Below are 27,319 nucleotides of genomic sequence, written 5' to 3'. Positions count from 1 at the left end.
AAGTCCTTCTTCACTCTGCCAGTGTAAGTGCTGGAATCTTGTCTCCAATACCTCATACACCACTACAGTTAATCACTCTCACTACTGTCTGCAACATCTTCCCTACTTGCTGACACCCACTCCATCCTACACTTACACCTACACCATGAACACTGCATGCTCTCTGTGCTGCCTACTCACTCACTCAGGACACCTCTCCACCTGCATCAACAGGAATAGGGGTGACATCCACTTTCATCTCACATAATACAAACATATGAATATACAAACAACAAACAGCTCGGCCTCCTCTTCCATTGAAAAATGTCTTGGCTGATCTGATTTTAACCTCATAAAAACTGAAAGAACTGTAGATGCTGCAATTTAGACAAAAATACACATTGCTGGAAAAGCTCAGTAAGTCTGGCAGCATCAATGGAGAGAATTCAGAGTTAACGTTTCAGTTCAAGGGAAGAGTCTGGGGAAGGGTCACTCGACCCAAAACATTAACTCTGATTTCTCTCCATTGATGCTGCTGGACCTGCTGAATTTTTCCAGCAATTTCTATTTTTGTCTCTGATTTTAACCTCAACTCTACATTCTTGAATACCCTCAAAAATCTGTCATCCCTTCGTAATCAACAAGGTATCTACCTCTGCCTGAAACATTTTCAAAGATTCTGCAAACACTGCCTTTGAGGAAGAGAATTCCAAAGACACACAGCCCTCAGGGAGAAAAAAAAAATCCTCATTGCTGTCTTAAATGGACAACCCCTTGTTTTTAAACTATGACCTCTAGTTCTAGATTCTCTCATAAAAGCAAATATCCTTTCCACATCCACCTGTCAAGTCCCTCCATGATCTTATATGTTTTAATTAAGTCACCTCTGACTATTCTAAACTCCAGCAACTACAGGCCTCTTCTGTCTTGCCTTTCCTCAGAAGGCAAGCTGCTCAATCCAGGTATTAGTTTAGCAAACTTTGTCTGAACATCTTCCAATGCATGAACAAATTTTGTAAATAAGGTGACCAGTATTGTACACAGTACTCCAGATGTAGTCTCACCATTGTCCTATATAACTAAAGCATAACCTCCCTGTCCTTGCATTCAATTCCCCTTGCAATAAAACAGAACATTCTATTAGCTTTCCTGATTACTTGCTGTACACACATACTGACCATCTATGATTCATGCACTAGGACACCCAGGTCTCTCTGAATCTCAGCGCTCTGTAATCTCTTGCTATTTTGATAATATGCTTATTTTTTAATCTTTCTGCCAAAATGGACTAATATCCACTTTCCCACATTGTACTCCATTTACCAGACCTTTGTCCATTCCCTTAACAGATCTATATCTCTTTGTAGTCTTATGTTCTTTTCATAACTTAATTTCCTACCTATCTAAGTTTGTGTCTTCAGCAAATTTATTTACCTTATCCTTGGTTTCTTCATTCAAATTATTTACATAAATTATAAAAAGTTGAGGCGCCAGCACCAACCCTTGTGGCACACCACTCAGGATATCCTGCCAGCCTGAAAAAGATCCATTTATTCCTACTCTCTACTTCCTGTTAGCCAGCCAACCTTCTATCTATGCCAGTATGATGCACCCCGCATCATGAACTTTGATTTGATGGGACATCTTATGTCTTCAGGAAATCTAAGTACAATATATCAAATGGTTCCCCTTTATCCATAGCATAAGTTACTTCTATAAAGAACTGTAATAAAATAGATATAATTTCCCCTTGACAAAACCATTTTGGCTCTGCCTGATTATCTTGAACTTATCTAAGTGCCCTCTTACAATATATTTGATTATAGCTTAATAATATTTTCCCAATGATAGATGTTAAGCTATCAGGCCTGCAGTTTCCTGCTTTGTGTCTCCCTGCTTTTTTGAATAAAGGAGTTACATGAGCAGTTTTCTAATCTAAAAGACCTGTCCCAAAATCCAATGAGTTTTAGAAAATTAAAACTAATTCATCGACTGTTTCACTTGTTACTTCTCTTAAGAGCCTAGAATGAAATTCATCAGGACCTGGGGACTTGTCAACTTGCAGTTCCAACAATTTACTCAGTAATATTACCCTGGTGATTGTAATTTTCTTGAGTTCCTCTGTCTCTTTCAATTTCTGATTTACAGCTATTTCCAGGATGTTACTTGTATTTTCTCTAGTGAAGATCAATGCAAATCAACATGTCTGTCATCATTTTATCCTCCATTACTAATTCTCCAGACTCATGTTCTACAGGGCCAACACTTACACACTTAATTCTTTTGTTTTTAAACATCTGAATAAAAATTTAGTGTCTGTTTTTATATTTTTGATTAATACCTGCCTTTCTGTCATTCAAGGAGGAAATAGTCCACAACAGGGGAGAAAGAATAAAGACGGTTGCTGTCCTGCCTATCATTTGGCTCCTCACAAGGGGAGGCGATGGCCTAGCAGTATTATCACTAGATTATTCATCTAGAGACCGAGCTAATAATCAGGCAATCCAATTCGAATCCTGCCATGACAGATGGTGGAAATTGATTCAATACAAAGAAAAAATCTGGAATTTAATGATGACTATGAAACTGTTGCCAATTGTTAGGGGGAAGCCCCCAGCTGGTTCACTGATCCCCTTCAGGGAAGGAAACTGCAATCCTTACCTGGTCTAATTTGCATGTGACTCCAGACCCGCAGCAATGTTGATTCTTAGTTGCCCTCTGAGCAATTAGGGGTGGGCGATAAATGGCGGCCTAGCTAAAGACAAAGACATTCACATCCTGTCAATGAATATGAAAACCTCCTTTTGAGGAGAGGATCAAGTCTCAGACTGCTCTAAGCGGGGCTTGGACTGGTACGAGAGGCCACCCTTGATGTATTGTGCCAGATCTCCCTGAGCAAAGGCTATCCCCTTTGACTTAACTGAAGGTTGATGACAAACTTCTTGGTTTTATTTATGCAACAAATGGCAAGGTAAGACAGCAATAAAATGAGTCTCTAGCTTTGGTTGAGAAGGCAAAGCACAAATCAGCTGGGCAAGGCAATGCAAGGCTTGGATACTGTCAACTTCAGGTATGTTCAGAATGAATGAGTGCTACGATAGCAATCAAAGAGCCTGGAGATGCAGTTTGGTCCAGTTCATGAGTCGGATAAATGTCCTTGATTATGTGTCCTTTCTGCTGCATTACAATGAGAGTTGTTGGTGTAGCCCAGTGTGAAGCATTGAAGTGCAGAGATATCCTGAAAGTAATCAGAAATGATCCATGAGGCTCATAAAGGCATCTTCGAGGCTGGCACATGTCAGATGCCAATGTGTGTTTACACAGGATGCATGTCGCCAGTGCCCATGGGGCATACCCTGAGATGTGGTGCCCTATCATATGGATGATAATGGAATAGTTTTGGTTAGAAGGGCTTCAGATTGGTTTCACAGGTCGGCGCAACATTGAGGGCCGAAGGGCCTGTACTGCACTGTAATGTTCTATGTTCTATGTTCTATGTTTCTAACATGGAAGTTGTTCAGAGCAAATAGCGACTTGAATCCATCAGGGCTTTGCTTTGGTTTCCTTGTTAAGTTTTCCTAATGTTGAGCTTGTTTAGCAAGTTTGGTAACATAGAGACTAGGAGAAGGAGTAGACCAATGGCCTTTCGCACCTGTTCCACTATTCATTATGATCAGAACTGATTCTCACTCTCAATGCCATATTCCCATTTTCTCCCCATACCCTTTGATACACTTAAAATCTAAATATAAGGGAAGATGAATATTAATGAGGCAAGTTGGGCTGTTAACAAGGTGTTTAACATACATTAATACCCATCGATTGGCAACTCGCCACTGCCCATCAAGAATCCTGCCACATCACTTGTGAAAAGCATAAAATATCCAACATCACCACACTTGTCATCTGATTATGCCACATATCTCTCCATAGCAAATGTTACTCAGACCAAAATGAATAAGTTGAATGTCATCCTTCCATGTCATAAGTTTTCTATGTCTCTATCAGAACGTGCATACCAGGTATTCTGATTAAAGTACCATTTTAGCCGACAGCACTTCAACAACAACAACAACAACAACAACAGCAACCACTTGTATTGATGTATCACCTATGTGTGTAACAAAACAAAGTATGAAATTGCGATAGTTCATCTATCCTTCTGAGCGGGGTCTTTGTTATAGTCTGATGTGATATCTTACAACAGAGGTCAAGAAAAACATTTTGCATTTTTTTTATGGCTGATTATTCATGGATCTACCATGACTGGTTTTGAGTTAGGTACTAAAATGTTTAAAATTTTACATCCAAAATCTGACTGAAAGCTTAATTAAATACAGGCAGCTCAGTAAAAATAAACTTACCATGATTGATCTCAATCCTCTGGCCCCTGTATTCCTTTCAATTGCTTTACGCGCAATAGCACGCAAAGCTGCTTCCGTAATAGAAAACTGACACTGAAATAAATGGTCCAAGAAGACTTCTTAGAAAATTCTTATATGACTGCTGTCGTGTTATTTAGGTTCAACTTTTTAAAATCATCTATGTTAATGTTAAACAACATATTGTACCTCATTTTTGGAAGATACTTTTTAATTGCTTGAATATACTTCAGAACAAAAGAGTAAACACTTTCTCATCTGGTATCCATGTCAAGAAGATAGACTAAATGTCACTGCTACTTGAGAAACTTGCGAAGGAGAGTGCAGCTTACTCCTTATGTGAGATCAGAAGCCCTGCCAGGGTGGCTAGCAATTTCCATTAAAACTAAGGATCCTTTGTGTCAGAATTTCAGTGTTTTGCAAATTATGGTAGTAAAGTCATTCTACAATCAGTGACATAATTTAGAAATACCCATCCATTAAATAGATGCCCTCATAACAGAAATATTGCCAATAAAAACTGATGTTCATAAAGCAAACCCTAGATTGTGAGACATATGCCAGAATTTGTGACTTTTTTCAAAATCTCAAGTAAGATTTTCTGCTGCAATAAAGAAATGCAATACAGTAAATCCAACTCTTGGTAAGATTAGAGGGCTACCAACTAAATAAATAACTGCAGGCTCTACACACTGAATCTGCTCAGCAACTATAATAAGAGATAATATAAATTTGACATGGTCTATGTTTCTTTATATAGTTATTCAGTTAATTTGCACAGTAATTATGTTCTCATTAAGCGTGACCCATTGTCTGCCATCAGCAATGTTTTTGAATATGTATTTCATGTAATGACATGTAATGAAATGATTCATTTCAGATCACAATATCACAATATAAAATCAAATTGTGGACTTCCCAAATATGCTGATTCTAAAAACACGAAGAACCATACTCTTGCAATTTCACTGATATATTCCAATCACTGGTGTTAGTCAGCAGAGAATGGTCTGTTGAGTGACTTCAAACATTTTGTAGTGAGAGAAAGGACATAATTACTTTTATATAGTGTATGTCACATATTCAGATATCAGCAAAAGGAGTACATTTGGTGTTGTCATTTTGTAAGGCAGACAAGGTTCAACTATTAGCATGGGAGACCAACCAGATAATCTGTGTTAGCGGTCCTAGTTGAGGACAAATATTAGAGTCTGAGAGATTCCAGCATCTGCAGTTCTTGCTACCTCTGAGGATAAATGTTGGTCATGTTACTGGGAGAAATCCCAACTTTATTTCTTTAATTTTGTTTATTTGAAGGAACTAAATATCCTAAGGCATCTCTAAAGATCTATGCTTGCTCACATCAATAGGTGCATTCTACTGTCTAGAGGTTAACAACTTGGTTTCTGCTTTTACAGTTTAATATCGATGTAGTTAAATTGTTTCAAATGATTGCAGGTGTTTAGTCACAATTTGTTTTCCTCTCAACAAACTCTCCCTCTCGTAATGGCGACATGAGGAAAAACATTTCCATGCAGTCAGTGGTTGGAATCTGGAATAAAATGCCTGGAAGTGTGATGGAGGCAGGGTCAAATGAGGCTTTCATAAGGAACATAAGAACATAAGAACTAGGAGCAGAAGTAGGCCATCTGGTCCCTTGAGCCTGCCCCGCCATTTAGTAAGATCATGGCTGATCTTTTTGAGACTCAGCTCCATTTACCCGCCCACTCACCATAACCCTTAATTCCTTTACTGTTCGAAAATTTATCTAGCCTTGCCTTAAAAACATTCAGCGAGGTAGCTTCAACCGCTTCACTGGGCAGGGAATTCCACAGATTCACAACCTTTTGGGTGAAGAAGTTCCTCCTGACCTCAATCCTACATCTGCTTCCCTTTATTTTGAAGCGATGCCCTCTAGTCCTAGTTTCACCTGCTAGCGGAAACAACCTCACTGCCTCCACCTTATCTATTCCCTTCATAATCTTATATGTTTCTATTAGATCTCCCCTCATTCTTCTGAATTCCAATGAGTATAATCCCAGTCAACTCAGTCTTTCCTCATAATCCAACCCTCTCAACTCTGGAATCAAACGAGTGAATCTCCTCTGCACCCCTCCAGTGCTAGCATATCTCTTCTCAAGTAAGGAGACCAAAACTGCACACAGTACTGCAGGTGTGGCCTCACCAGGACCCTATACAGCTGCAGCATTGCCTCCCTGTTTTTAAACTCCATCCCTCTAGCAATGACAGACAAAATTCCATTTGCCTTTTTAATTACCTGCTGCACCTGCAATCCTACTTTTAGCGATTCATGCACACGGACACCCAAGTCCCTCTGCACAGCAACGTGCTGCAATTTTTTACCATTTAAAACATAGTCCATTTTGCTGTAATTCCTACCAAAATGGATGGAGGAAATTGGATTATTATCTGAAAAGGAAAAAAATCACAGGACTATGAGGAAAAAAGGAAGTGGTACTAGGTGAATTGTTCCTTAGAAAGCCAGCACAGACATAATAGATTAAATGGTACACTCTGCTGCAATCATTTTCTGATTCTGAGTCACAAATTCTGGCAGCATATAGTTCTGCTTTCAAACAATGTCAACACTTCTTTTTATCAGCTGCAGACCTCTGCTTTGCAAAACAGTGTTTTATGTAATTGTGATTAATTCCATTTTTGTTTTACTGTGAGCTATACAGTCAGAACTAAACCATTCAATTATTTAATCATCTGCAGCTCTATAGGCCTGGACTTCTACTTCTGTTTTCTGCACATCTTATCATGTCAAGCAAGTTTCTTCATACCTTATCCATGTCAAACAGCATCTTGTACTGCGTTATTATTGCATTTTGTGGTTCTGTCAGAATACGAACCAACATGTCCTCGTTTAAACTATGAAGCACAAGAACCACTGGAAATCGTCCTACAAATTCTGGAATCATTCCATATTCTACCAGGTCTCTAGCCTCCACACTACAAAGCAATTTGTCTCTCTCTTGGGACTCTTCTTGTATATTCACTCCTGAGGAATTAGCCAGGCCAGCTGAGGCCACAGCTCGACGGCCAGTGCCCAGGCTAGACATTGCACCAAATCCTAGGTACTGAGTGAGAAAACAGAATATTTTAATTTACATTTGCTTTTAAGAGCTTTACTGAACATATGAAATTCAAATAGGTTGCAGTTTAAATTAAGAAAATATTAATGATAATACTGTCAAAAAGAGAGACATTGTTAAAAGCTTTCTTTTAGCACATGTTTGGGTCGGCACGGTGGCTCAGTGGTTAGCACTGCTACCTCACAGCGCCAGGGACCCAGGTTTGATTCTACCCTTGGGTGACTGTCTGTGTAGAGTTTGCACGTTCTCCCTGCATCAGTGTGGATTTCCTTTGGGTGCTCCGGTTTCTTCCCACAGTCCAAAAATATGCAGGCTAGGTGGATTGGCCGTGAAAAATTTCCTGTAGTGTTCAGGGATGTGTAGGTTAGGTGGGTTATAGGGGGCCTGGGTGGGATACTCTCAGAGTTGGTGTTGATTTGTTGGGCTGAAGGGCCTGTTTCCACACTACAGGGATTCTATGATTAGGACAAATATATGTTTTAAACAATTGCCATAACATATTTCAAGAGCTAAGGGCTGGTGATTGATTTGGTTGTAGACTTTGATTACTGTTCTTTGAAATAGGAACAGGATTAGGCCATTCAGCCCCTCAATTCTCCTACTGATCAAGAATCTATCTCAGATTTAAATATACACAAGGATCCTGTGCTCACAGCTTTCTATGGCAAGGATTCCAAATACTCACACCCTCTGAGAGAAGAGATTCATCATCATCTCAGTCTTAAATTGGCACCTCTTAATTCTGAGACTATGCCCTCTGGTCCTAGACTCTTGCATGAGGGGAAATATCCTCTCAGCATTTATCCTGTCAAGCCCCTTAATAATCTTATATGTTTCAACGAGGTCATCCGTCATTCTTCTAAATTCCAATGAGTGGAATCCCAACCTGTTTAACCTTGGCTCATAAGAAAATCTGTCCACACAAGGGATCATCCTAGTGAACCTTTTCTGAACTGCCTCCCATGAAATTATATCCTTCATTAAACAAGGGGACTAAAACTACTCACAGCACTCCAGGTGTGGTCTGATCAGCACCTTGTACAGTCGCAGTATGACTTCCCTACTGTTATACTCCAACCCCCTTGAAATAAGGGCCAACATTCCGTTAGCCTTCCTGATTGCCTGCTGCACTTGTGTGTGCTAGCTTTCTGCATTTCATGGACAAATACTCCCAAGTCCCTTTGTGTTGCAAATTTGCTCCACTTAAGTAATACTCTGATTAGCAGAGGCATTATCATGCAGAGAACAAGGAGACTATAGGTTCGCATGCTTCAAGATAATTTCTAAAAAAAGTGCAAGGTTTGAACATATTCTTTTTGTTTGCACAGAACGAGTCCTTACGTCTGAGCATACCTTTCCAGCAAGTGTAAAAAGAGTTGGATTATGAACTCACTTGATTATATTCTGCAACATAAGGTGTTAATGGTTATTCTACTAGTTGGAACACATTATTGGTGGTGTCACATGATGTCAGATCACATGGTACTGGGGCCTGAGAGAATGTTTTAATACTGTCCTGCAAAACCATGTCTTTGTAAATAAATATAAACTGTTAATAGTGTTCACTAGAATGGGTTCCATTCTTCATCTATCAATCAGAAATCTGCTCAGTGAGAAAACAAGTTGGAAGAAGGTGCAGCTATTGCCATTGCTCACCTGCATTGTGACAGGAAACCCAATGTGGTGTATGGGTTCCTTCAAGCCTGAAGTGATCTAGTTTGAGCTAGGATATCCACCTTTTTGAACTAAATTGAAGAATTCCACCTCAATTTGTTGTATTAGTGAAACAATTTGCAAATTAAGTGAATATCACTTCCATTACTGCAGAGATTGTTGGAAGCAATCCAGTTTCAGGTCCATCCCCTACAAGTGTCTTCTTTACTCTGACCAATTCCAAGTGACATCATGAGAATAGGTGGCGCTTACAGCACTCAACCAATTGCTAATCCTTTCAGGCTCACATACGTCAAGTGCTTTCACTACTGCTAACTTTGCACAGCTTTTTTTTTATTTCAAGGGCGCCTCATGAGATTTTCTGGAGGGCTACTTGTTGATTTTTGGAGGGTACGTTTTAGTTTTTGGAGGCTACTTTATCACTCTCACTAACTTAATTATTATGTAATAGAATTAGTTAGTTGAGTTGGCTGAACAGCTTGTTTATGATGCAGAGTGATGCCAACAGATTGGGTTCAATTCCTGCACTGGCTGAAGTTACCATGAAGCACTCTCCTTCTCAACGTCTCCCTTCACCTAAGGTGTACTGACCCTCAGGTTCAACCACCACTAGATGTCTCTCTCTCTCTAATGAGAGCAGCCCCATTGCAGACTATGGTGACTTTACCTTGACAACTTTATTAGGTGATGTAGTCACATAGCAACAATTTTGTATCTGTGTTGTCATATGGGGTACTTAGAGTAATTTATCAACATTGTCAATAACAAGGAACTCGCCAATAAACATAAAGCAAGGAAAGCACTAATTCCCCAGGTACAATGGTATTTAAATTTTCAACAAACTTCTTAAAGAATAATTGACACATACTTCAACATACAAAAAGTTATCATCTTAAATCAATTTCCACAGATTAGTGAGGTCAAAGCTAATGCATTTCCAGCACATATTTTGAAATCTGGATCATTTTAACCAGGCAGCTACTTCCCTTTACTTTAACTGCATCTCAGATCTCAATCCCAGATTTAATTTTAGCAGTATTCATTACAGTAAAATTCACATTTTCTTCAAGTATGGGAGCTCCTGAACCAGAACTAGATATTCTACATACATTTGTAAGGAACTGGTTACCTCAGTAATTCACAGTTTTCTTGGATCCCAGTTAGCTGTGTATTTTATTGACAGATTGAAACTGTTCCCTCTCCATTTCAGTCTCCTTCCCCTGTTGGAGCTCACACACTGTCCCCACAAGCCACTTCCAGCCATCTCCTCAGCTCCCATTTCCACCCCTGCTGCTCACTGACCCTTGACTCATTTGACAGAACTTGGCAAATGGCTGCTCCTGATCCCAGACTCAGTTAATGATGGCTCCTGATCGTGGTCTGGGGGAAAAGTTTCCCTGGTAACTCTTTCTTTCTATCTCTTACATATCCTGATCATGGCTCCTACATTCTCAGGTTTCTTTTCTCCTGTGTTTGTTGCTGGTTAGTTTACTGGTGAGCCGATCAGTAGCAAGCATAAGGCAGTACCAGCCTGTGAGTGAAGGAGTGACTGCTCACCATTTCTATCCATACAATTTACAGGGCAAATTTTCTCTGATTGATGCCCCCATGAATGATTTTGTCAGGGTGATCTTGGGTCTCATGGGGGTGCATTTGCCCATCGCACACATGTACTTTGAGAATTGTTGCCCCACCATTAATGCTGTGTGCATTTGTCCTGATGAGAGTAAGATGAAGAACTTCAGCGACATGCCTCTCTTTTCAACAATGTTCAAGTTATTTATGACCAAGCAACAGTTTGTTAACATTAAGCAAGTTTGCTGAATTCTCAGAACATTAAAGATAATCTTTTCAAAATGTTATAAATCTCATGGCAAGTACTTGGTAGAAAATTATAGCAACTTTATTTATTTTTAACGGTAGATTTTATTCAAATTAAGAATGTCTGTAATCTTAATTTTATGTTTTCATCTTGAAAAAACATAATATTTCCCCTTCATTTTCTTTTCCTTCCTCTTCTGTAAAATATAGTTCCATGGATATCCACTCATTAACACACCCAATGGCTAGCAGCTCTGAGATAGGGCTTCCTATTCCTGATTGGAAGAAATGTCACTTCTAGCCAATTAGTGGCTAAATGGCTGCAGGGCATCTGGTGCTTCCTCCAGTGGGCTGTTGGCATGATGAGTGACTGGCAGTGGTGATGGGGAAGATCTTAGGTAATGACTGTTTTTGAAGAAGGTTTTGGGCATCAGATGCAATATAGGCATTGAGTGGAAAGTTTAGGAGTTTGGTTAGTGTGGAAGTTCAGTGGAGTGGAGGAAGGTGTATCTTTATATTTCTGAATACATTAGCTGCTGGGAGCTGGTGCATGCACTCAGTTTGAAAAAAAAAGGTTAGAAAAAAAACAAGTGTGGTAAAAACAGGGGTGTGAGAAGCTGATTCGCTATAAAATCCTTAATATAATGAACTGTGTAAAATGATTCCCCAAGGACACTTGAGTTAGGGAAGATCTATGAAAAGAAAACACTAAAACCTTAACACAGATACCTAAGAGAATTTGCTGTTTATTTAAGGATGTATTACTTTCAGTTCTAAGCGAGATCAATATTTAATAAATACAGCAAAATTGTGTTTAAGAATAGCAATTAATGTGATTGATTAAATTAATAAATTACATTTACCTAATTGGCAAATAGACAATAGTGGAACAGGCATTGTATTGAAGCTATGAATGTGGGAGCTTCTGGACCTAGAATCATGGAGTCATAGAGTCAAATAGCATGGAAACAGACCGTTCAATCCAACTCGTCCACGCTGACTGAGTTTTCCAAACTAAATTAGTCCCACTTGCCTGCATTTGCCCACAACCCTTTAAACCTTTCCTATTCATGTACCTTTCCAAATGTCAGGTCAGGCAGGCAACCAACTATGGGGGCCTTGGACCTAGTGTCATGCAAAGCTGTGAGACATAAGTTCAAAAAGTGGAAGACAGATGGTGGGATCAGTTTTGCAGAAGGTAATTTTAAGAAACCAAGGTAAAAAGAGACAACAGTTCCAGTGTTTGTATTCTGAGTTGACATCCAGTGGAATGTCTCTGTCTGATGGGGTCAGTGTGTTAACACTCATGGAATCTAACTTCTCTTCTGTCTTTAACAACCTGGCACATAAAATAAAAGAGGGTCTTAACTATAGAAACAACACAGAGCACCGACTGTTGAATGTAAGTGCAAAGAAATAAATAAGTCACTTCATATGCTATATGGAAGAGAAGAGGAAAAGTCAAACTTGTGTCAGAGAAAAGTAGACCTAGAGATAACAGATAATTATATTTTGTTTCTTGTAGCAATTTCAAAGCACTCTCACCAAACACACTTGCAGTGATTACATGATGGATCTCAAATAAGACTCTCGTGTGAGGACTCCAACATCTGGAGTCCAGACCCTTTTACATTGATCTAAGTGCTAAAATCCACCCTACCTTAAACCTAGATCTTAAACCTGTGAATAATCTGTTTTAGATATTATATAGGCCATGAGAATTACTCTGGTAGAATCACCACCAAGACATGTCAAACAAATTACTATGAATATTGGAAAGAACATTTAGTATTGCAGAATTAAGAAAGGACCTTTTCATTTTTCCTCCTGCTGATTACTCTCTCTAGTCCATTAAAAGCTCCTGAACCAACAAAAAGAATGTTGGTAGTGTCCACCGGAATGGTATCCATACGATATCTCTTCGAGTTTTTTTCTGGGACATTTACGATTGTTCCCTCCATGATTTTCAACAAACCCTGAAAAAAAAGTACCATTATAATGTTTGCTATGGCAGGCCCTTGAAATTGTAATTCAGGTTCTCTGCACTATATATTGCAAATTACAAAACCGAAGAATAATTAAAATACCTTATAAGTCCAGATGATAAAATTAACTAAGATCTGAGCAGTTGTTACCTTGTCAATTTTCCTGAGTCTGGAAGATTTCTTCCTCAACTGCTCCTAGGTTTTGTGCATAGATGAAGCAGCAGCCTGCTACTTCTGTACATAGTTCTGGTGTGTGTATTATAAAAAGAATATTGAGGAAATGGGGAAGGTGCAAAAGAGATTTACTGAAACAATACCAGAACTGAGAGGTTACATCTATCACAAAAGATTTTATGACCTGGGACACTTTTCTCCAGAAAGAAGAAAGTTGAGGCACAAATTAAAGTTAGTTCAAAAAGAGGGGTAGTAAGTCTCAGATAATTGCTAATGAATCCATTTTGGAATTCAGAAGAATTCTTTTCACCTGGAAGCGGGTTAGAATTTGGAGCTTGCTATCCACAAAGAATTGTTGAGGAAAGTAACATTAATGCATTTAAGGGAAACTTAGGTAATCACATGAAGCACAAAGGCATAGAAGGGCACACTGATCGGGGCAGATAAACTTACATGGAATGATGCTTACGTGGAGCATTAACACCAACATGGACCTTCCAAACCAATATTTCTGTTCTGTAAAAATTATGTAATTTCCATCAGAATACTCTAGTCCTGTCCTTCATTGTAGGGTGGCCTTTCACTCAAAAGGACCATATCTATTTGTAGCAGTAGAGCTATAATAAGAAGAATACGAATTCTTTCATGAGCTTTCAGATAAGATGTCCCTTAACTCCAGGGCACTTGTAGTATATCTCTAGGATGGATATGGTTACAGTTTACTCCACATTTGTCAACTAGCAGGCTTTATTATTCAAACCTTGAGTATGGTACATTAACCCCTGACGAGTGCACAAACTGTCATGTCCAGGTTATTTGTTACTTGGCTTTCAATGAGAAATCAACCAGCAAATCAAATAATTAAATATCTCTACTGTTTAAGATTTTTGGGTCTATGCCTAGGATTACTTGAGTAAATGGATAACGAAAAAAAAATCAACAGACCATTGAACATGCCACAATTGAAACTTTCAAGATTTCCCCATGTTTAAACGAACAGACTGAAATCTCAGATATTTTTTATTGGTTTTTGATTTTATGTATCTGGGAAGGAAACTCAGGAAAATCTCTCCTAAAATGTGCAAGTAACAAAAATTTTAAAACTTAAGCTGTAAAAATATCACTTAATTACAATTATCTTAAAAGTTATTGTTTCCTATTTACATGCCTCTAAAATCTTGTGGTTGTAGTTTCTTCTCATAGTCTGCTGCATAAAAATTTATCTAGGCAAATACTGGGGAAAATGTAGTTGTTGAAAGTTGTTACTTTTTCAATTAGTGATAGAGTCACAGAGATGTACAGCATGGGAACGGATGCTTCGTTCAAACATGTCCATGTTGACCAGATATCCTGAATTAATCTCATCCCATTTGCCTGCATTTGGCCCATATCCCTCTAAACCCTTCTTATTCAGATACCCATCTAGATGTCCTTCAAATGTTGTAACTGTACCAGCCTCCACCCACTTCCTCTGGCAGCTCATTCCTTATACGCACCACCCTCTGCATGAAAAAATTGCCACTTAGGTCCCTTTTAAATCTTTCCCCTCTCACCTTAAACCATTGCCCTCTAGTTTTTGACTCCCCCACCCAGGGAAAAGACCTTGTCTGTTTACCCTATCCATGCCCTTCATGAGTTTATAAACCTCTAAAAGGTCACCCCTCAGCCTTCGATGCTCCAAAGAAAATAGCCCCAGCCTATTCAGCCTCTCCCTTTAGCTCAAACCCTCCAACCCTGGCAACATCCTTGTGAATCTTTTCTCAACCCTTCCAAGTTTTACAACATCCTTCCTTTGGCAGGGACACCAGAATTGCACACAGTGTTCCAAAAGGGCCCTGTACAGCCGAAACATGACCTCCCTACAGCTATACTCAAAGCACTGTCCAATGAAGGCAAGCATACCAAATACCTTCTTTACTATCCTATTTACCTGAGACTCCAATTTCAAGGAGCTATGAACCTGCACTCCATGGTCTTTTTGTTCAGAAACACTCCCCAGGACCTTATCATTAATTGTGTGAATCCTGCCCTGATTTGCATTTCCAAAATGCAGCACCTCATATTCATCTAAATTAAACTCCATCTGCCACTCCTTGGCACATTAGCTGATCTGATCAAGATCCCGTTGTACTTTGAGGTAACCTTCTTCGCTGTCCACTACACCTCCAATTTTAGTGTCATCTGCAAACTTAATAACCATACCTCCTATGTTCAATCCAAAATATTTATATAAATGACGAAAAGCAATGGACCCAGCACCAATCCTGTGGCACACCACTGGTCACAGGCCTCTAGTCTGAAAAACAACCCTCCACCACCACTCTCTGTCTGCTACCTTCGAGCCAGTTCTGTATCCAAATGCTAGTTCTCCCTGTATTCCATGTGATCTAACCTTGCTAACCAATCTACTATGAGGAACCATGTCGAACACCTTACTAAAGTCCATATAGATCATGTCCCCTGCTCTAACCTCATCAATCCTCTTTGTTACTTTGTCAACAAACTCAATCAAGTTAGTGAGACATGACTTCCCATGCACAAAGCCATGTTGATTATCCCTAATCAGTCGTTACCTTTCCAAATACATGTAAATCCTGTCCCTCAGGATTCCCTCCAACAACTTGCCCAACACTGACATCAGGCTCACTGGTCTACAATTCCCTGGCTTTTCCTTACCACCTTTCTTAAACAGCAGCACCACATTAGCCAACCTCCAGTCTTCCAGCGCCTCACCTGTGGCCATCAATGATATCAATATCTCAGAAAGGGGCCGAGTAATGATTTCCCTAGCTTCCCACAGAGTTCTAGGGTACACCTGATCAGGTCCCAGGGATTTATCCACCTTTTTTCATTTTAAGATGTCCAGCACCTCCTCCTCTGTAATATGGACATTTTTCAAGATGTCGCTATTTATTTCCCCATGTTCTGTATCATCCATATCATTCTCCACAGTAAACACTGATGCAAAATACTTGTTTAGTATCTCCCCCATCTCCTGCGATTCCACACATAGGTGGCCTTGCTGATCTTTAAGAGACCCTATTCTCTCCCTAGTTACCCTTTTGTCCCCAATGTATTTATAATATCCCTTTGGATTCTCCCTAACCCTACTTGCCAAAGCTATCTCATGTTACTTTTTGCCCTCCTGATTTCCTTCTTAAGTATACTCCTACTACCTTTGTGTTCTTCTAAGGATTCACTCGATCTCTGCTGTCTATACCTGACAAATGCTTTCTTCTTTTTCTTGACCAAAATTTCAATTACTGTGGTCATCCAGCATTCCCTACACCTACCAGCCTTGCCCTTCACTCTAACAGGAACATACTTTCTCTGGACTCTCGTTATCTCATTTTTGAAGGCTTCCCATTTTCCAGCCATCCCTTCACCTGCAAACATCTGCCCCCAATCAAGGTTCTTGCCTAATACCATCAAAATTAGCCTTCCTCCAATTAAGAACTTTAACTTTGAGATCTAGACTACCCTTTTCTATCATTATTTTAATACTAACAGAATTATGGTCACTGGCCCCAAAGTTCTCCCCCACTGACACCTCAGTCACCTGCCCTGCCTTATTTCCCAATAGTAGGTCAAGTATTGCACCTTCTTTGGTAGGTACATCCACATATTCTTCTCAACTGGCCTATAAATCTTATGGTCTGTGCTTTATTTCTGCAAGAAATCCACAGGATCAATTACATTAAAGTGAAAGAGAAACTAATGGGGCTACAGACCAATAAGTACCCTGGACCTGATGGGATGCATCTTACGATATTAATACATTTAGCACCCAGGATGCTAGATGCACTGGTAATAATCTTGCAGGCATCCTTAGACTTTGGAAAAGTCCCAGACAATTGGAAAACTGCTAGTGTAATACCTTTATTTTAAAATGGATAAACAGTTAGCTTCCAAGGTGATCGACGGTGAGGGTGAGATCAAGCCCTTGTGAGGAGTGCGAGCCTAGCATGGCCAGGCGCTTGTGGACTGTGATGTGGAACTATTAGCTGTGTTTCTTTGTTTTTCTACGCTTTAGTAAGAAGGACTGCAATGTTTAACTTCTTAACTTGCTTTCTTTATTTTTCTGCTTTACACTAAGATTCTGTGCCTAGGTACATTTGTACCTAAGATGGGCACAGAAAGTGGCAGCTTGCAAACTTTTCACTGTTACTCATACGAGGGAGTACATGCGAAAATAACAGCTAATTCTAATTCTAATTCATCAGTATTATTGGGAAAATGTTAGATTCTAGTATAAAGGATCAAATAACAGAGCATTTAGGCATATATATGATTAAGCACAGTCAACATGTCTTCATGAAGGGAAAATCATTTTGTATATGAATCACAAAAAGCTAGCCTCTAAGTTCAGCAGGGAATAAGGACAGCAAATGGAATGTGGGTTTTTATTTCAAAGGTATGAAGTTTAAGAGTAGGGAGTTTTTGCTCAAATACAGGGCACTAGCCAGACCACAGCTAGAATACTGTGAACAGTTTTGTGTCCATTATTGAAGAATAGATATATTAGCAATGGAGGTAGTCCAGAAAAGGTTCACTAGGCTAATCCCAAGTATGGAGGGAATGTCTTATGAGGAGAGGTTGAGTGGATTGGGCCAGTACTCACTGGAGTTTAGGAAAATGAGAGATGATATTATTGAAATATATAAGATGTTTAGGGGACTTAAGAGGGTAGATGTAGAAAGGTAATGTGAGAGCCTCGGACTAAAGACATAATTTCAGAATAATGGGTCATCCACAAGACAGAGCTGAGGAGAAATTTTGTCTCTCAGAGGGTAATGAAGGAATGCAGAAGTTGGGTCAATAAGCATATTCAAGGCTGAGATAGACAGGTTTTCAATCAATAAAGGCTATGGGGAAAAGGCAGGAAAGTAGAGCTGAGGATCCTCTGATCAGCTATGCTCTCATTAACGGCAGAGCAGACTTAATGGGCTGAATGCCTACTTCTGCTCCTATGAATTATGGTCTGACAGAAATGGCTCTCTGCTACCTTGTTATGTATCAAGGCAGATTTTCAGGTTGAGAAAACTGTGTAGACCTTTAGAAATGAAAGGCAGGGCCCAAATGTGGAAGACCCTACTTCATTTCAATACATCCTATTTTCACCAGCAAGGGAAAGGGTTGAGGTGTGGCTCAGACAGGAAGGAAATCCAATCTTAGCAGGTCCATTTGAAGTTAGTGCTGTTTCAAACATGCCCCATTTTTGCCCCACATGACCACAAACATGGTCTCCTCTACATTGGGAAACGAAGCGTAAACTGGGTGCCCGTTTCGCAGAACACCTACGTTCTGTCTGTAAGAAGGTCAACGAGCTCCCACTTGCCCGCCACTTCAACACACCACTTTGTTCTGCTGAGTTGAGAAATCCTCTGATTCAAGCTACCTGTCTCGTCATGAAAATCTTTCTTATCACTCACTTGCTGCACACCTTCTCCTCCTACATCACGAAGCTGGTGTATTCCTGGAACTGCTCCAATCTTATCCACTTCATCAAGAAACACAATTCCTTGTGGAATAAAAGAGACATACATAAATATTCAAAAACAGTATTGTCTCAATATCACACACATACACTGCAGCCTGCAACACATGTATTGAGTATGGCTCCTTCATTATAGGTATTAGTAGTGACCCACATGATATTCAGGCTTCCAATGTAGATATTGAGAGATAAGTTGACTACCTAATCGCCCAAGGTCAGTCCTTCTGAATGTTTCCCTGTTGCTTGAGGCACATTGAATCAGATGAACAAGAACTGCAAATTTGAGCACTGACAGCCAGTGAACGAGTTCCTAGCCATGAGGGGCTATTGCCACATTTATCTGGTAAGTGAGGGGGGAGGACAGGATGAGAAAGGGGGAATTAGGCTGGTATGGATTGTGGGAGTGATTGGGAATAAGTAGGCCTGCCCTCATTCCCTGTTTCAAATCTATTGGGTGATGTGAACATTGCACAGATACTGTATTTGCATAATAGCAAGCTTCCCTACATTGAATAAGCTTAGAGGGTATAATGAACTTTACACACAGTTCACCAGCAAACTCCTAGTACTCTGAGCTGGTAACCTAATATTTTGTAGAGTGAAAGGCCAAGTAAGTAGATCAAGTTGTGTCCAATTTTTAGATATAAAATAGAGCAATTGCTTACTCATTCTGCGCTGGAACAGTTCAGCACATACTATCAGTAGGCATCCAGAGCAAGTGTCAGAAACAGGCATTGGTCTGTTTGCATGAACAATGAATGAGGCTAATGCTTGTTTGCCAACTTTATACCTATTTTCTAATCAACCTACGCAGCAATATTATTACACACCTCTGGAACTAGTGGGACTTGAACCCAGTCTTCCTGACTCAAAGGTCAGGATACTACCATTGAGCCACAAGAGCCAATTTAAAATGTAGGAGTTAAACCCAGCTCCTGGCTCAGAGGTAGGGACACAATCACTGCATCACAAGAGCAGTCACCTCTGCAGCAGGTGGAACTTGAGGCTGGATCTCCTGGCTCAGAGACAGGGACACTACTACTGCACCACATTATGAAAGATTGTTTGTAGCTGATTGCAGCTGGGGTTGTCAATGCTGTTATTAGTTTTTTTTATGGGACTTGGCTGTCAAATTGACAATTCTTAAAGGGCATGACTGAAGTCAGGGCACCAACCCTCCAGAAACTGAAGATTGATCTCCAGGATACTACTGCAAGGAAATATGAAGAAAAAAAATCAGAGCATTAAACAATTTTATTTGCATTTTCTTCGGGTACTTTGTTTACGAGTTAAAAACATAATGTTGTTCAAGAAAAGAAAGGTTGTTTGGCAGACCACAAAAATCTAATTGCATCCTGAAAAGTTTATATGCTTACCAGTTGCTGTGGAAAAATATAGTTCCAATAAAAAAAGGGTCTGATGGACTGGCCAACAGCAGGATATTACGAGGTGGCTGGCATGCAATGAATTCTCCAGGAATACATCCAACCAGAGTTAGCAAACCTTTTCTGAAGGCCACTACCTTAAAGGTAGATATTTTTTATTTATTTTAATCTGAGATTACATCACCAGATAACTCCTGCCCACTATTCAACCCAACTGATTGTCCACTTTACATCAGGTTTAGAAACACAGGGACAGAAGCCTTTTAGGACATGGAGATAGCAAAAACTGCTGATGCTGGAGTCAGAGTCAATACAGTGTGGAGTGAAGGAACACAGCAGGTCAGGCAGCATCAGAGGAGCAGGAAATTTGATGTTTCGGGTTTACACCTTTCATCTGGACTGGAGAGGGGGACAGGAGCTCGGAAATAAATGGGAGGGCTGGGGCTGGGGGAAGGTAGGTGTGATGGTGATCGGTGGATGCAGATAGAGGGTAGTGGAGATTGGTCAGTGGGAAGTGTAGGGCGGAAAGGTGAGTAAAAAGGTGGACAGGTTGTGTCAGGTCAAGAAGGCGGGGATGAGAGGGAGGGTTGAACATGGGATGAGGCCAGGGATGGGGAGATTTTGAAACTGGTCAGTTCTACGTTCAGGCCATTGGCTGTAGGCTCCCGAGGCGGAATATGAGCTGTTGTTCCTCTAGTTTACATGTGGCGTCACTCTGGCACTGGAGGAGGCCCGGGATGGACATGTCACTGAGGGAGTGGGAGGGTGAGTTAAAATGGTTGGCAACTGGAAGCAGTGTTGATTATAGAATACAGAGTGCAGGTGATCCACGAACAGTCACCGAGTCTGCACTTGGTCTCACTGATGTAGAGGACACCACATCGGGATCAATGAATACAGTAGACCAGGTTGGAGGACATATCGGTGGATCCCTGTTGGATTTGGAAAGATTGTTTGGGGCCTTGGATGGAGGTGAGAGGAGAGGTGTAGGGCAGGTGTAGGACCTCCTGCTGTTGCAGGGAAAGGTGCCAGGTGTGGTGGGGTTCATGGGGAGTGTAGAGCGGACAATGGAGTTGCGGAGTGAGCGGTCCCCGCGAAAGGCAGATATAGGGATGTGCAAGGAAATATCTCTTTGGTGGTGGGGTTGGATTGCAGGCGGCAGAAGTGGCGAAGGATGATGTGCTGGATGCAGTGGGGTGGTATGTGAGGACCAGAGGGACTCTGTCCTTATTTTTATTGTGGGGAGGGTATTTGAGGGTAGAAGTATGGAAAATGCAATAGCTGCAGTTGATGGCATTATGAATCACTGGAGAGTCAAAAGTGCAGTCCTTGAAATAGGAGGATATCTGGGATGTCTAGGACTGGAACGCTCCATCTTGTGAGCAGATGCAGCAGAGGCAGAGAAGTTGGGAGTGTGGGATCGCATTCTTGCAGGAGGGTGGGTGTGAGCAGATGCAGTCAAGGTGGCTATAGGAGTCAGTGGGCTTGAAATAGATGTCGGTGCTGAGACGGTTACTATAGATGGAGACTGAAAGGTCCAGGAAGGGGAGGGAGGTGTTGGAGATGGTCCAGGTGAGCTTGAGGTTGGGGTGAAAGGTGTTAGTAAAGTTGATGAACTGTTCAAGCCCCTCATGGGAGCACGAGGCAGTGCCGATACAGTCATCGATGTAGCAGAGGAAGAGGTGAGGGATAGTGCCAGTGTAACAGCATAAATCCCACGAAGAGGCAGGCACAGTTTGGACCCATATGGGTGCCCATCACGACCCATTCAGTTTTTAGGAAGTGGGAAGAGTTAAAGGAAAAGTTGTTGAGGGTAAGGACAAGTTCAATTAAGCGGATAAGGGTGTCAGTGGAGAGGGACTGGTTGGGCCTGCGGGAGAGGAAGAAGCGGAGGGCTTTTAAGCCATCTGCATAGGGGATACAGGTGTACAGGGACTGGATATCCATGGTGAAGATGAGGTGTTGGGGGCTGGGGAATTGAAAGTCTTGGAGGGGGTGGAGGGCATGGGTAGTGTCCTGAACATAGGTGGGGAGTTCCTGGACTTGGGGGGATGGGAAGATGGAGTCGAGGTAGGCAGAGATGAGTTCAGTGGGGTAGGAGCAGACAGAAACAATGGGTCGACCGGGGACATCAGATTTGTGGATTTTGGGAAGGAGATAGAAACGGGTGGTGCGGGGTTGGGGAACGATGAGGTTGAAGTCTGTGGGTGGGAGGTCTCCTGAGGTAATGAGGTTATTGATGGTCTGGGAGATGATGGTTTGGTGATCAGGTGTGGGGTCATAATCAAGGGGACAGTAGGAGGAGGTATTAGCAAGTTAGCATCTGGCCTTAGCGATGTAGAGGTCAGGTCGCCATACTACCACTGCACCCCCTTATTGGTGGGTTTAATAGTGAGGTTGGCATTGGAGCGAAGGGAGTGGAGGGCTGCGTGCTCCATTGGGGAGACACTGGAGTGAGTGAGAGGGGTGGAGAAATTCAGGCGATTGATGTCACAACGGTATTTGGAGATGAAGAGGTCGAGGGAGGGTAGGAGGCCATGGGGTGGTATCCAGGAAGATGAGGTGTGTTGGAGGTGGGAGAAGGGGTCAGCAGAGGGTGGGTTAGACTCACGGTTAAAGAAACAGGTGCGGAGGTGGAGGCGGCAGAAAAAGTGTTTGACATCTAGGTGTGTACGGAATTCGTTGATATGTGGGCGGCAGGGGAATGAAGGTGAGTCCTTTGCTCAGGACTGACCATTCATCCTCAATGAGGGGGAGGTCTAGGGGGATGGTGAATACCCGGCAGGGCTTGGGGTGGGGCTAGGGGTAGAGCTGGAGCTGGGAGTGGGGGTGGAGACTGTCTCAGAAGTGGGTGTATGTACAGGAACAGTCACCTGGGCAGAAGCAGAAGTAGCGATGTGGTCAGCAGTGTTAATGGGAGTGATGTAGTCAATGGTGATGGAAGCGATGTAGTCAGCGGTGATGGAAGCGATGTAGTCAGCAGTGATGGGAGTGACGTAGCCGGCAGTGATGGGAGTGAAGTGGTCAGCAGTGATGGGAGTGACGTGGTCGGTGGCGATGGGAGTAACGTAGTTGCATTGGCGGAAGCGCGCTGTCGGCGTCAGCAGCAGTGTCAGTGGCGTTATTGGAAGCTGCATTGTCGGCGGTGTTGGCTGAAGTGATGTTGTCCGCTTCAGTGGAAGTGACGTCGTCAGCATCATCGGCAGGAGCGGCCGAGGCGACCGCGTGATTAATGGCGCCAGGTGAATTAGGATGAGGTTGCGGATAGGGTTGGGGTCTAGGATAGTGGAGGAGGTCTGTGCTTGGAGGTAAGCACAAGCAGGTTTGCTGTACTTATGATACTTGTTGTCCGATAGGGCAGAGTAAAAGCGTTGGTTGAGGGAGTGGATCCTACGTAAAATGAAGAGCAGTAGAGGTCCTTTGCAGGTCTGGGAGAGAGAGGCTGTGAGCTGGGGTAGGGCTGACTGTAGTGCGAGGAGAGACCGGCACATCACTGCGAGCGTGGAGCTGACAATGCGCACAGAAAACCGTTTCTGGCGGTTCTAGATGTACTGTAGCTAATGGTTGTCGCAGTTTGGAATGGTCTGAAAGTTGTTTGGAGTCCATGGGGTAGGAGTCAGCTGCATAGGCAGGTATTGAGAAAGGAGCCATGGCTGTAGTAATGGGTTTGTTTCAGTACATGGTCAAGGAGCTTCAGGCCAGAGGAGATCACCAATGGGTTGCAGTGGGAGAGAGATCCACTGAGATCTTTTCGGAGGGAGAAGGACAACTTCTTCAAGGTGGGCATCCTTAGAAGAGGCTTTGCAGTAGGCTTTTCAGTGACTAGGAGATAGCAAGAACTGCAGATGCTGAAGTCAGAGTCAATACGGTGTGGAGCTGGAGGAACACAACAGGCCAGGCAGGGTCAGAGGAGAAGGAAAGTTGATGTTTTGGGTTTACACCCTTCATCAGGACTGGGAAGGGGGAAGGGAGCTTGGAAATAAATAGAGGGAGGAGGGTTGGGCTGGAGGAAGATAGGTCAGATGGTGATAGGTGAATGCAGGTTGGGAGTTACGGCGATAAGTCATGGGAAGGGTGGGGCGAAAGAAGGTGAGAAAGAAGATGGACAGATTGTGTCAAGTCAAAGAGGTGGGGGTATGAAGGAGGGTTGGACATGGGATGAGACCAGTGTAGGGGAGATTTTGAAACTGGAGGAGGCCATTTTTTCGGTTTGGTGATCAGGGTGGGGTCATAATCGAGGAGACAGTCGGAGAAGGTGTTGGAGAGTATGGCGCCTGGCCTCTGCGATGTAGAGGTCAGTGCACCATACCATTACTTTTTTTTTGGTTTGTTGATCTTTCCAAATCTGACAGGAATTCACTTGTGCGTCCTCCAACCTGGTCTATTGTATCTGTTAATCCCTATGTGGCCTCCTCTACATCGGTGAGACCAGGTGCAGACTCGGTGACTGATTCACGAAGCACCTGCACTCTATACGCTGTACTCAACAGCACCTTCCAGTTCCCAACCATTTTAACTCCCCCTCCCACTCCCTGGGTGACATGTCCATCCTGGGCCTCCTCCACCATCACAGTGACGCCACACCTAAACTGGAGGAACAACACCTCATATTCTGCCCCGGGAGCTTACAGCCCAATGGCCTGAACATAGAATTTACCAGTTTCAAAATCTCCCCACCCTAGCCTCATCCCATGACCAACCCTCCCTCTCATCCCCGCCTCCCTGTCCTGACACAATCCTGTCTTTCTTCTTTCTCACCGATCCGCCCTATCCTTCCCACAACCCCCTACCTGCATCCATCTATCACCATCCCACCTACCTTCCCCCAGCCCCACACCCCTCTCTCTCCCTTATTTCCGAGCTCCCTTCCCTCTCCCCAGTCCTGATGAAGGGTGTAAACCCGAAACGTCAACCTTCCTGCTCCTCTGAAGCTGCCTGACCTGCTGTGTTCCTCCAGCTCCACACTGTATTGACACTACCTTTTAGGATATGCAGCCTGCTCCACCATTCCATCAGGCCATGAACAATCTCTGATATAACCCCAAACGTTTGTCCTTGGTACCTCTGGTCAAAAGAATCTCTCAATTGTAGATTTAAAATTAATGATTGATCGAACATCACTTCCTAGAAGAAATTCCAAACTTTCATCATCCTTCCTGTGCCAAAGTATTTCCTAGTTTCACTCTTAAAAATGTCTGGCTATAATTTTTAAACTGTGCTCCCCAACTTAAACTTTCCAACTGAAAGGAATACTTCAAGAGCAAAGTTTTGCAGATGCTGGAAATTTTAATAAAAACAGAAAATGCTGTTAGTACTCTTCGGGTCAAGCAGCATCTATGGAGAGAAACAGTTAACAGGTGGAACTTTCCCCATCCCTGGAGTGGCATGAGCATATTTCACAACCTTGAATGGCAGTTTGCTCCCCTCAAAAGCTGATAGCTAGAGTGAACTTTTACATGCAGACATGTATGGAATCATCATTGATTTTGTACTGTCATAAGCTACGTGTAAGTGCCACTAGTTCTCACACTTCCTCTCCCTACCCTTACACAAATGTCTGTGCCCGGTGCATGCCACCTCATGCTGAATCTTCCAATCACTGTGGTTCCTCATGCCCCATGCATGCTAAGCTATGCTCCTCCACTTACCTTCAATCCCTGTGATACTCCATAGCAAGTTATAATACTTCCATACCCATTGATGTACTGTATTGAAACAGTGAATCCTATCATGACAATAAGATATGTAAGCAAGAAGCTTTTTAAAAAGCCATTCATTCATAACTTTCCACAATGTTAAAAAGTCCTTTCAGCACTGGGAAATGAAAGCACTTATCATCCAGACTCTTTAAAGTTTCAGACACTTGAAATCTCTGTTAACTTCTGGAAATAAACGTTGTGCAGTCGATGGAAGAGATCAGAGCCAGGGTTGTCAATGAAGCAACGTTTTCCATAATATGACCATAAGAAAGAGGATTAGGAGAAGGCAACTCAGCCCTTCGAGCGTGTTCCAAATTCAGTCCAATGTCCCGCCCTTGCCCCATCACCTTTGATTACCTACTGAGCAAGAATCAATCTATCCACCCTTAAATGTAGACAAGGACTCTGCTCCTAAACTCTCTGTGGCAAATAGTTTCAAAGATTCACATCCCTCTGAGAGAAGAAATTTCTCCTCATCTCAGTCTTAAATTGGCGCCCCTTAATTCTGATACTATGCTCTTTGGTCCAAGACTCACCTATGAGGGGAAACATCTTCTCAGCAGTTACTCCTGGTGTTCAGCAATTTCAGCACTCAAATAGATATCTGGGTTCTCAGTCAAGACTGATTATGTATTTTTGGTGCATAACTTGGCATCAGGGGCATGAAGAGCCATTAGACAAGTGAGTAGAGGACATAGTCTGGCATGGGGGCATGTCAGCTATTGGAGGAGTGGGTAGATGGGCATAGCCTGGCATGGGGCATATGGGTCATTGAGAGGATGGGTAGAGGGACCTAAATGGCAAGGTCATGGAACCTGGGAAAGTCAGTGTAACTTGGAGTGGGGAATGAAGGATCATAGGGATACGTGGAGTTGGGAACCCAAAATTGGGATCCAAACGCCATTTTTAAAATGTTGCTGGCTCAGTGAAAATCCAAACCATTAACTCTGCTTTTCTCCACAGATCTGGCCGGACTGTTCAGTAGAAATAGTTTCTCTCTAATACACCCCATTGTTCCTCTAAATATCATAAAAACTTTGGTCAAACATCACTTCTCCTTCAAAATTCCTAGCAACAGAATACAAGCTTGTGTAACCTCCCAACAAAATGGCCCAGACACAACACCTGACACCTGCCACCATGACTCCCCCCAATTCCATGGAGGGAAGGTTTGTGGGCCCAGTGGAAGATGAGGGTAATGTGACTCCATTCAGGGTAATGAGTAAGCCTGTCAGATCTGGGAGGTCGGTTCTGAGGAAGGGTCACTGGACCTGAAACATTAGCTCTGTTTTTTACTTGACAGATGCTGCCAGACCTGCTGAGCTTTCCCAGTGATTTTGTTTTTGTTTCAGATCTGGCAGGGTTGGGTTTAGAAATGGGGTTCTGACTGGCGAGTGTTTGTTGGGGGTACAAGGGTGTAAGGTGTTGGGGCAGGTATAATTGGGTGAGTTGAGGGGTTCAGTTTAATAGCTCCCCAGGAATCAGAGTAGATTTTAAATCCTCAAACCTTTGCTGGTTATCTATGAAGTTCAAGTGAGTCAGCACCCTTTGAATTTTCTGACTTAATAGACTCTTTCAGAGAGTTCTGGGTGGACGGAGCTCCA

General features: G+C 42.2%; 1 protein-coding gene across 1 annotated transcript in view; it reads right to left on the bottom strand.

The window, feature by feature from the left end:
* The window catches only part of LOC109911491 (ATP-dependent Clp protease ATP-binding subunit clpX-like, mitochondrial), a 56,158-nt gene that overhangs the window by 6,321 nt on the left and 22,518 nt on the right, over positions 1–27,319 (bottom strand). The window contains exons 8-11 of the mRNA XM_048595225.1: positions 18,567–18,655; positions 12,787–12,951; positions 7,169–7,465; positions 4,344–4,436 (exon numbers count right to left, since the gene is read on the bottom strand). Coding sequence (XP_048451182.1) covers positions 4,344–4,436; positions 7,169–7,465; positions 12,787–12,951; positions 18,567–18,655 — 644 coding nt within the window. The remainder of the gene's footprint in view (positions 1–4,343; positions 4,437–7,168; positions 7,466–12,786; positions 12,952–18,566; positions 18,656–27,319) is intronic.

Source organism: Rhincodon typus, chromosome 3 (genome assembly GCF_021869965.1).
Source record: "Rhincodon typus isolate 14 chromosome 3, sRhiTyp1.1, whole genome shotgun sequence".
In the NCBI taxonomy this organism is placed as follows: domain Eukaryota; kingdom Metazoa; phylum Chordata; class Chondrichthyes; order Orectolobiformes; family Rhincodontidae; genus Rhincodon; species Rhincodon typus.
The sequence above is the reverse complement of the archived record's forward strand: the minus strand, read 5'-3'. Positions and strand labels throughout refer to the sequence as shown.